Here is a 12,064-nt window from a genome sequence, read left to right on the forward strand (position 1 = left end):
AGCTATGGAGTTCATTACTAAAGTCAACCTTATTTTAACTCAGTTTTACTATCGATTAAAACACACAAAAAACAATAAACTGTAAACTGGACTTTAAGATGTTCCTTAAGGCAACCTTGCTTACAGTTCTGGTTACCTTTTTCGTCAGACTAGAAGCGGCCAGGCCGATATACCTCATGACGTGCCAATGGAATTTGTTGCTTAGTCTCCAATTGTTTGCCATGATGTGTAAAACGTATGTTACAGCTTCGCACCTTTATTGTGGTATTTTTGTGTGGTTTTTCTCACTTGAGCGTACGAGTATAATGCCCATATTTGGTTATTTAAGGTATAACGTCTAATGATTTTGTTTTTTTAAGATATTTTGTTCATTTGCTAATTGTTATGAATGTCTTATACCTCACTCCTTGAAAAAAAAAAAAAAAAAAAAAAAACACAGCCATGAGTTTTCGAAATATAATTTTTCAGTTTTTTTACGTCAAAGGATAGCAAGTCCCCAAAGCCCTATTATCTTCATCATTCATTGAGCTTAATTGGAGTACATATTTATGTAAAACAAAAACTTCAATTTTATGTGATTTCTGCAGTCACCTTTTAACTTTCATAGTTAACTGTGAACTAATGTCAATCTGAAGACCTATTATAAAAAATATTTAGGTATATTTAAAGTATTTAACGATTTTTACCAGATCAAATAAAATCAAAGGAATTTCGAAGATAAGTTTACTAATAAACTATCTCTAGACGGTTTTTTCTTAGTAGAATAGTATATACAAATATCCATGTTTGAAATAGGTGGAAACGTAGCTTACTTTTATCACCCCGAACATTACCTAGTTCTTTTATTTAATTTGATATACTGAACATATCGGTGAAGAGTAATTAGCATGTAGAGATACGAGGGCCGTTTTTTAAGTAAGGGGTTATTTTTTTAAATAAACAACAATTATTTTTTCAAAATACATTTATTTTCAGATTCTACATACTTTTTTTTATTTTTCTACATAGTTGCCTTGTTTGTTAAGGCACTTATCATATCTTAAAACTAAGTTTTGAAATCCCTCTTCAAAGAAATTTGCCGCCTGCTCTGACAACCAGGAGTTCACGGCCGTCTTGACTTCTTCGTCGTCATTGTAGCGCTTCCCGCCAAGATGATTTTTCAAGTACCGAAAAAGGTGGAAATCGCTCGAAGCAAGGTCGGGGCTGTACGGCGGATGATTCAAAACTTCCCAGCCAAAAGAGTCGATCATTTCCTGTATCCGAGCAGCGGTGTGAGGCCTTGCATTATCGTAGACGAGCAGAATTCCCTTTGTCAGCATGCCGCGTCTTTTGTTCTGAATGGCGCGTCGGAGACTGGCCAGGGTTGCGCAGCAGGCTTCTGAGTTAATCGTCATTCCTCGCGGCATAAAGTCCACTAGCAAAACACCGCGCCTGTCCCAGAACACAGTTGCCATAACTTTGCGCCACGACAGCGTTTGCTTGGCTTTGACTTTGACTGGAGATGTTGTGTGCCGCCATTCCATGGACTGTTGCTTTGATTCAGGAGTGATATGAGATACCCATTTTTCATCTCCTGTGACAATTCGACTCAACATGTCGTCTCCTTCCACGTCGTAGCGGGTCAAGAAAGTCAAAGAACTGCTTAATCTCTTTTTTTTGTGATCCTTAGTGAGGAGTTTGGGTACCCATCTCGAGCATAAATTTTTAAAGTTTAGGTTTTCTGTACACAATTTTGTACAGTAATGACCTGGACACTTGAGGACATTCCATAGAGAGAGTGGATATTGTGAACCGTCGGTCCTCATGAATTTTTGCGTCAACTGCAGTAACCAAATCTCCCGTGATCATAGATGGCCGGTCTGAGCGATCTTCATCGTGGACATTTTCGCGGCCATCTTTAAATTCTCGGACCCATTTCCGCACTTTACCTTCACTCATTGCCTTGGAACCATACACCTCACAAAGCTGACGGTGAATGTCAGCAGCCGACATGTTTCTTGCAGTCAAAAATCGTATCACTGACCGAATCTCACACGCGGCGGGTAATTCGATAATCTTAAAAATTTTAAAGATCCACAGTAATGCATGCAGGTTAGCTACAGAGCTGCAACTGACATGAAGTTCTTTGCTAGGAATGCCGGGAGGCGGGGCGCACGCTCGTTACGGCAGGAACGCGAACTACTACCGTGTACGGGAGAACGGACCTTACTTAAAAAACAGCCCTCGTAGATGGATCACCACCCTGAACTGTTGTACTTGCTAACACCCTAGTAGCTGTAACCGACACCTATATATGTAATGTATTACATGTAATTCAGGTTCTGCGAAGCACCGCCGTCTGTGGCTCCTTACGAGTGGCCAGATGACATCACCAAGTGGCCGATCTGCCGCAAGACCTCTAGAAGTAGTGAGAGGCAGCTGAGAGATCGACAGAAAGACCGGCTCACGGCAGAACACATGGTTTGTGAGGTGAGCATCTCTATACTGACAGTTGCGTTGCATCCCAAACAAATTTGCCTTTTTTAGTTAGGGAATTGGTAAACATAACGTGAAGTTGTGTTAACGAGGATCACAGAATTTTAAATTCTTTGTCTGGGTTTTCATCAATGATTCAATTTTACTTATTGCAATTTAATTTTAACGTTACAATAAACCGCATTAATATTTAAATCTAAGGTAGAGATAAATTTGAGGGTATGTGAACGATGCTTCCTTGTTGTTGGATTGTGTACGTAATTATAAAAAAAATATTTTAATACTTTTACATATACACAAGTCCCAGCGGAGCAAGTACTTTTTGTGATTCAATTTTTATTGAAATTAAATTCGGCTATTGCTATTTATAAAAATGTAATTAATGTATATACACTGTATATATATATATATATATATATGTGTGGGTCTATATATACATGTATATATGTATGTATGTATGTATATGTATATACACGTGTATATATATATATATATATATATATATATATACACACACACAGTGTGAGTTTGAGTTAAAAGTATACATTATCTTTAGTTTTTTATGAATAAAGATGGAGGGATGGAATTCAGTACACCTTTCTAAGAAATAGAAGTGAACTTTTCAGTCACTGTTATAACTTTTTACATAATCCCAAAATGGGATTTTGGAGTGGCGGCTCAAAATTTTTAAATAAAAAGAACCATTAAGTGACCAGTCATTATACGTAATAGCTAAAGCGATGTTAAATGACAAAAGTAATTAATCCAATCATTATTTATAATACATAGCAATTGTAGTCCAAGTCAATAATCACGATTATCTAATCATCATATGCACACTAATAAGAATTATCTACTAATCTAACTCAAAGACCAAACCTAACCTAACCTAAATTAACCTAACGTACTTTCGAAAGCATATTATCACTTTAACCAATTAGGGTTAGCTATTATGCAACTATGACACATGATCTCAATTTATATTTAAACAAGTTTACCCCCAGATAAATGGATTGGTTGATTTCAAAGTGCAATTGTTTGCAACAAAATGCGTTTGTCTAGTTTAATCTAAGATTTATACAGAAATGTGTATATATTCTATAGCAATTTGATGTAAAATCTTCAAATTACATTGAAATAGTTTCTTAAATATTAATGGCTTAACCACTTGAGTCTAATCCAAGATTTTGGACTACGTATATAAAATTGTATACACAACTACTTCAAAAAAATGTATAAACGATGTGTTGGAATTACAGGTGATAGGACACCCATGCTGTATAGGCATTCACGGCAGTTGTAGGATCACTACTAGAGAGTACTGTGATTTTGTACACGGCTACTTCCACGAGGAGGCTTCTCTCTGCTCACAGGTGAGAGAAATAATGGGTTATATTAGAAGAAAAAATAGACAATGTGCTTTAATGTTGGTAATAGATTTGCAGAGGAATTACTGCGTGTAGTTCCTTAATCAAAGTAAACAGAAGTATCCATTCGTATAAGGATTTAGTCAATGAAAGGGAATGTCCAACAACATAGTATTTGCGAATTTAATAATACATTAAAATAAGGAAAAATCTGTATTTGAGTTAATATTTCATAATATTGTAGAAAATTGTAACTGTCCTGCTTGAAATAAATTCAATATATAATGATGATATGGAGTATAAACTACCGTAATGGTTAAGACGTCAAGTCCAGAACTTCATCACTCTTTATGTAAAAAAAAAAAAAAAAAAAAAAAAAAAAAAAAAAAAAAAAAAAAAAAAAAAAAAAAAAAAAAAAAAAAAACTCTAGGTGACAATTACTAACTACAATGATCCTTACCTATTATAAATTACTATTAGGATAGTTGTCAAGTTAAAATATTCCTTTCTTAATGGCATGACAACTTTGACTGTGATGTAGGTAATACTATGGACACAAAATGTAACTTTCTAAGAATGAAATATATATATATATATATAAATACATACGTATATGAGTGTATATATATATATATATATATACTGTATATATGTGTATATATATGGATGTATATATATATATATATGTATTTAATCGAAAAAATAAATAATAAATCGTAAAGTAAAAAAAAATTACTAGTTAAGTATGAAACGTTCCTTTTCAATGATAATATGTCAATTTACTGTTGCCATATACTTGACAACGATAAGGAATATGGAGACATTCTTAGTGTGCTGTTGATTTAAGAAAACGTATGCTGGGAAATATTGAATGTAAAATTTCTAGAACTAAGGCACGTGGAAATTATTAATGTTTATTGTTGTTGAAAATAAAAAAATAATATATTGGTTTTCGTTTATGGTCATACAGCGAGAAATTTTCGTGGTCTATAAAATATGCTGTCTGCCCATTTATTACAATGTTTATACCACACTAGATGGACAAACCACGATTTAAAACACGTTTTTTGTGTGTTTAATACATTGCTCTTTTAAGAGTATGTATAGTTGGTGTAGAAAGTTCCTTTATTCTGTTATTGGTTGCAGGTATCGTGTCTTGACAACGTATGTGGAATGATACCCTTCTACTCGCCAGAAGTGCCCGACCAGTTCTATAGGCTGTGGACTTCCCTTTTCCTTCATGCAGGGTGAGCTCATTTTTGTCAAGAGTTGTAATAATATTCACCTGATTCATATCTTTATGTGTATAGACGGACTCAGATTTAATACATTTCACAGTAATATTATACTTTACGCAGAGTGCTGTAGTCTTTTTAACTATAGACATCATACCTGCCTAGCAAAATGTTTGGTACTCCAAAATGATTACAATGGATTATATAATTATTTAATTTTACATGCGATATAAAGCTTCCTGAAGATGATAATAGAAAAAAGTTACAGTGATCCTTAATTATGACAGATATGAGAACAGTTTTAAAATTAAAATGTTATTTTTATTATAAAACGACTTGATTTCGTCACTGATATAGTTCAATATCTGTCTTATTCAAGCTATAAAATGTGTTTTCATTAAAAATGTTTTTTTATAAATAAATTACTTTTGTGTTTCATTCGGAAAATGTTTTCCCGGTAGCATGTATAAATTATTTCCTAGGAATAACCCATCTACATTGTAAGATTGATAAATAATGGTCTGTGTTACAGTATTATTCACCTGGCTATCACTCTTGTTCTGCAATGGTTCATGATGAGAGATCTAGAGAAATTGACCGGCTCTGTGAGGATCATGTTTATCTACATGATCTCTGGAGTGGGTGGTAATCTCGCCAGCGCCATTTTCGTACCCTACAGGGCGGATGTGAGTTGACATACCTTTACTCTAATGTGTTGGGTATCAATACAGAAACTTGGCTCTTGGTAACCACTCTTTGAATAAATCCCTTATCATTGCAATCGTTCCTTTTAGTGCCATGTGTTGTGAATGAGACAAAATTTATGTTACAATCTTTATAATTTCTAAAACGTGTAAACTGACACTATCATAACATATATTACTATACACAAATGTAATTATTGTATAAACACTACTTTATATACTAAAATCTGCATCATCCTGATTTATTTACGTTCAGGATTTTATTTTCTCGATGAGTGCGATATAGTTATTTCAGTAGTGTTCACATTTAAACATTAAAACTACGTCATCCAATTTGTATTAGTCATAGGTACAAATTTCGAGTTTAATCACTATAGTCATTTGGAGATAAATTATTTGAGGCTAAGAAAAGCAATACAAGGTTACCGTGTGTTCACATGATATTAAATTGTTATTTTGTTTTTAAAAGCAATAATTATAACAATATCAAGTCTATGCCTATTACATTAAACATGGGCTACCACAAGGATTTGCAATAGTTCCCCAATGTGTATGTACGCACATAACCGAAACGTGTATTATCAACATTCTACTTGAAAATATTTTCACAATAAGATAGATGCCAGTGTAGTATGTGTATAAATGATGTATCATCTGATGACAATCATGAATTATATCTATAGTTCAAGTTATTTACGCACTCTTACCACAATATTACATTTCGATAGGTGGGACCAGCAGGAGCACAGTTCGGGTTGCTAGCTTGTCTCATGGTCGAGGTTATCAATTGCTGGCAAATGTTGCGCAACCCTCGTCAAGCCTTGCTGAAACTGGTCTGCATCGTCCTCTTCCTGTTCTTATTCGGTTTGCTGCCTTGGGTAGACAACTTCGCCCATCTCTTCGGCTTCGTCTTCGGCTTCCTCCTGTCCTTTGCCCTCCTGCCGTTCGTCTCCTTCGGCGAGTACGACCGCCAGAAGAAGATCTGCCTTATATGGGTGAGTCCAGCATTACTGGGCAAATTATTTAATTCAATTCTAGCAAAATGGAACTTTGTATGTAATTTATAATTCCTGTGTCTTGTTTAGTGTTTAACTGTTACTTATATTGTTAATTTATACATTGAAGGGGTTAAAATTATCAGTAAACTCCAAAAGTAACTTTGGTCAATTATACAAAAATAAAAAAATAAATTTTTCTGAATTCATTTAATTTGAATATTGTGGTTAAACAAATACAACTCAATGTTTAAGGTTCTGCGTAATTAATATGGATGAACCATATGCCAAATCAATAATTTCAAAGTCAAAGTCGCTGAATTAACAGGAAATGAGATATTTGTTATTTTCTCTTTTATTTTTCCTAACTCCCTATTCTTCAAAACCGAAAACCCTTTTCTTGCCACTGTTTCCATACCTTCTTATCCAAGTTTTGATTTTCCTTATAATTAAACCTTAAGTTTTCTTACCAGTGTTGCCCTATTAATTAATTTATGATTACTTAATTTTTTTACTCGACTTAGTTTGAATCAGTTTAATTGGACTTATCAATTGTGAACAATATCCTAGACAACCGCAAGCAGATAAAATATGACTGTAGGGCCATGATAGTTCATGTCAAATCAACACACTTAATTCACCTGACCATTTAAGATGTTATTAAATTTGTATGTACTCATGTGAGTACTGAGTGTAAGAAAAATATCAAACTTTAAATATCTATCTAAAACCATTACTGGAATACGGCTACGTAAATTTTCTAAGAACGTGGACAGATGGTTCTGAAATTGCTCTCGGACCTTACAATATACAAAATATTAAAATACGCTGGAAAAATGGATTGACTAAAAAACAATATTTCCTTAAGGAGTTTTTTACATATTAAATTTAAAAAATGTGATTTCATATCACATTACATTATTGCCAAGAGTGTATGTTCTTTTAAGCAGAGTAAACAGATTTAAATTTGCGATAATGTCTACTATCTACTCCCAAAAGTAGGTTATATGTGTTACTGTATATATGTGATTATCCCGTTGTTGTGGATATTATCTCAAAAATAAATGTGGGTGCTCTAACCGGAAGACCGTACACTCTTTTTGAAAAAGATGTAAACCAAACCCAAAAGACATTTTTTAAATTTAATCTGTAAAAAACTAATTTTTATGAGGAGTGTACTTTCAGCTGGATTTAATTTTATCTAACTTACGAACTATAATCTATCTTTCTGTTTAGTTTTGTTTGATAACATCCGGCATCCTATTCCTAACGTTGCTGCTGTCCTTCTACATCTTCCCGATCTATGACTGCCAGTCCTGCAGCTACTTCAATTGTCTCCCCCTCACCGAGGACTTCTGCGCGACGCAGAACATCAACTTCAAGCGAGAAGAGGCCGAAGTATGACACAAGGTCAGGCGGCGTTATCACCGCTACAGATCTCACGTCACTCACCGTCTCCACGCCAACTTCTCGTTCGCTGCTAGCATTTGCTTGTGACCTTTGGGGCACTTCGACGGTCTTAAATATTTCAACGAATTCTCGTCGCAATTTTTGCAGATTAAATTCAAATCTATTGCACTGTTTTTAACGAGTTTTCAAAATTACTACACATATTCAAAGAGACTTTTCAAGAAAATTTATTTATAAAAATGTATTATTTATTGAAGAATATATTTTGAATTAATTAGAACATTGTAATGTTATAATACAATTACGAGATTTGAGTAGTAGCATGAGGATATTAGCTGCCATTTTATAACTGAAATTATATTTAAAGCATTTTCTAAATATCAACGTACCTTCATCCTCTATTCCCTGCAACTGCATTATAAGTTCTTATAGTATATTTTAAACAAATATTTGTATTGCAATACTGTTATATATTAAATATACTAACGTCGAAGTCCCACAAAGGCCCTTGAAAGATCTGTCTACTGTCGGGTGAGGACAAAGCTGTGACTGCTACACTTGTAAAAACACAGGAGTCTTGTAAAAATGTAAAAATATGAAGAAACATTTAGGTTCCAAGGTGACTGATTAATTTTAAGTAGTGCGCGCCCCAGTGAGAAGAGTGCACAAAACAGACTCAACCGGACAATATTTTTATCATAGTGGGTATTTTGTAACTTGTAACATATTATATACATAACTGATGTGAGTTTCGGTTTAAATGTAGCCGAAAAGTCTTTCATGATCGCGATCAAGCTCAACAGCGTGACGAGCGGTACACTCATGATGGAGTTCACCCGGAATATGTAAATTATATTTTTCCGGTTTTGTATATACATACCGTACCATATTTATTAATGTATAAGTATAACATTTTTGGGGTTACCGACCCTGCTGGGAAGCTTGTACTGTGTGGCTGGAGATTGGCAATTTTCGCCCCGTTTCTATCCTTACGCTATTTATATATAGGTTAGGTGAGGTGAAAGCGTTGTTGTTTCGTTAATTACGTTTACTAAACATCTTTTTGGATGTATAAATATAATATTGCGTTGTACTTGTTGGAGTTATTTCAATAATTTATAAGTTAATCAAATTTTGTTTTATACAATCAATTCAAACTGTTTTTTAACGTTTTACCTTTAGATACTAATAAATTACTTACTTTTTTAATACATTGGTTACTAAATATAGTTTTGATTATTATTATAAATATATGTTTTTTTACAATTTACACTCGTAAGTATTTATAAAAGGCATTAAATTAATAATGATTATGTTATATATCTGCTTATATTTTTTTTTATCATTAGCTTAAATTTTATTTATGCGTAAAAACCCAAAAATTTTATGTGCCCGTAAGTTGTTTTATGTGTTTAAGGCCAAAATATTTCTTGGTTGTTTAATTTTAATAACCAATTAAAGCTCAACAATATATACGTTTCTTAAAAGACATTTAGCATTTTTTATCAGTATAATTCCATTATATATATTATTTTAGGGTATTTTATATTGTGATTAAAGCACGATGTTGTTTTTCCAGTTTGCAATTTGTTTTCACTTTTCGGTGTAGTAAAGTAGGATTTCAGTGACAGTATTGTGGAAATGTGGTACAGTAAATGCTTGCTTTGACTCTAACCCCAACCTTCAACATTCACAGTGAACGTGTTTTGTACAACGAAACTTTACCCTTAGTTATAAATATATAAACACTCTTAACCGCGATAAATGAAATTACAAGGAATTTAATGATTTGCTCATAGTAAGTACATAATATATAAAATTTCAGTATTGAATTTGAGTGATATTTGGTAATATTTAGTTATAAGATACACATTGCTTCAAATAATTGCTGTATTTTGTTACAGACAGTTTATTTCTATTTAAGGTTTATTGATGAAATTTATAGGCCTACTTAAATTGCATGTGACCAATGTTGGCTTGCTATTTAAACCACCTTCAACTAAAATAAAAAAAAAACAATATGCTTAGTTTATTGCCTATCTGTGATTCAGAAAAAAATATTTTACTAACTCTAACACAGTGAAATTTACTTGGATGTAAACATTTGCAATGCTCATTATAGAGAATGTTGACATCCTAAATAAGATTTTGAATAGAAATAATTATCATTATCAATTCGACGATGTTGGAAATTAAAAACAATATACCGCCTGAAAAATATTTAATAAATTATAAACCCAATTCAAAGGATGAATTTTAAATTTTTATAATTTTGAAATTTATAACAGCTCAAATAAGAAACCTTTAACAATGCGCACTTAAATATTTTCGCACATTTATGCCATTGTTCACAAAGAATTTTTAAACTGTTAATAAATGGTTTTAGTTCATAGATAATTTATGTTTTTATCTCATTCATTTGAGTAGATTTCTTGTATTACTATTAAAGAGTTACAGTAAGTAGGCCTAAAATGAAACTCGTTATAAAATAAGTTGTAATATTTTTGTATTTTTTATTTAATATAATTAGTATATTTATGCGAATTGAAAGTGTGTGAATCGAATTTATTCCTGTTTTAAATTTTTGATCTTTTAATTTCGTAGTTACATATGAATTCTTAAATTAAACTTGCATGCACAACAAAACCAAACTGCCTGCAATGTAAAATTTGTTATTATTTTTATTAGTAATTAAAGTATGAAAAATAATGTTTTTCTGATATTTAATGAAAGCTTGTGAACGCCGTTACCAAATATTAAGTTATTTATTATTTAAAGAAATTATTCATGAGGAACTTATATGAAATAAAAATTCAATGCAAAGCAAGTATTTAAATCTGTAACTAAGTTGTTATTTTATATCTAAAATGTATATTTTGAAATTCAGAAAATTTTACCTATACCATTTTATTACATAAGATATTACTAATAATTATTGATTCACACACTCAACGATAAAATATGTTTATTTATTAAGTTTTTGGCCGTTTTGTTGGTAGTCCGAAATTGAACTCGTTATCTGTTAAGTTTGTGTTTTTTAAGTCTACTGAGTGATCGCATGCAGTGACAGATGGCGTACTGTAAGTGTAAGTAAAGCGTAGGGTGTTTTTCACACAATAATATACTGTATAAAATGTTTATTTCTTTGTATTTATGGGAGACCAAAGCCTTATAATTGAAATATATATCCATTGTAACTTATTGACATTTTGATTTTTACTCCTTTTTCCCAGTTTAATTGTCATTGAATGTCTGTGAAAAATTAAAGACCAAAACAAAAGATATATACGCGTATGAGTAGATAGTTTCTAGGGAACTTTGGGACGGACCGAAAATTATTGTAAATTTCTGTCCAAAATACCGTAAAAGTGAAACCAAAAAATCTGTTGAAAATAAATGAAAACATCTGTTAAAAAATTAAATATCCTGTTAAAATAACTGAAAGTTCTCTTAAAAACATCTGGATAATTATTGTTAAAGTCTGTGAAAACAACTGAAAAATATATCAAGAATGTTGCTAAAACTGCTTGGAATCAAACAACAATTCTAATAAAATTAACGAAAAATTTGTTAAAAACTAATTAAAAATCTTTATTCTATACTTTATTGATGAAAAATACAAGACTTGAAAATTATTGAACGTATAGTGAATAAAAGTCAAATTACCTCCTACAAACCAATATAGTGATAAAAAGGCTTATTTAACCTATCTATCTCTATACTATTTTTCTATAATTAAAAAAAGGGTTTTCCTTAATAAACTGTAGTTGCCCATATTGCAAAAAGGAAATGTCCGAATATCATAGTAACAGATATTACAACACTAAACAATTCATTTGAAAAACAAACAAATTTACAATGATGATTTGAATAATTTA

At 31.9% G+C, this 12,064-nt stretch overlaps 1 protein-coding gene across 3 annotated transcripts in view; it reads left to right on the forward strand.

Annotated features, from left to right (window-relative positions):
- LOC124353925 (inactive rhomboid protein 1) overlaps positions 1-11,387 on the forward strand; it is a 291,736-nt gene extending 280,349 nt beyond the window's left edge. For all 3 annotated transcript variants that reach the window (XM_046803984.1, XM_046803985.1, XM_046803986.1), the window contains 6 exons: positions 2,319-2,469; positions 3,735-3,848; positions 4,989-5,089; positions 5,610-5,763; positions 6,510-6,776; positions 8,013-11,387. In XM_046803984.1, the coding sequence (XP_046659940.1) occupies positions 2,319-2,469; positions 3,735-3,848; positions 4,989-5,089; positions 5,610-5,763; positions 6,510-6,776; positions 8,013-8,180 (955 nt within the window). In that variant the 3' untranslated portion in view covers positions 8,181-11,387. The remainder of the gene's footprint in view (positions 1-2,318; positions 2,470-3,734; positions 3,849-4,988; positions 5,090-5,609; positions 5,764-6,509; positions 6,777-8,012) is intronic.
- Positions 11,388-12,064: the final 677 nt, after the last annotated feature.

The sequence above is a fragment of the Homalodisca vitripennis genome, chromosome 2 (genome assembly GCF_021130785.1).
Source record: "Homalodisca vitripennis isolate AUS2020 chromosome 2, UT_GWSS_2.1, whole genome shotgun sequence".
NCBI lineage: Eukaryota > Metazoa > Arthropoda > Insecta > Hemiptera > Cicadellidae > Homalodisca > Homalodisca vitripennis.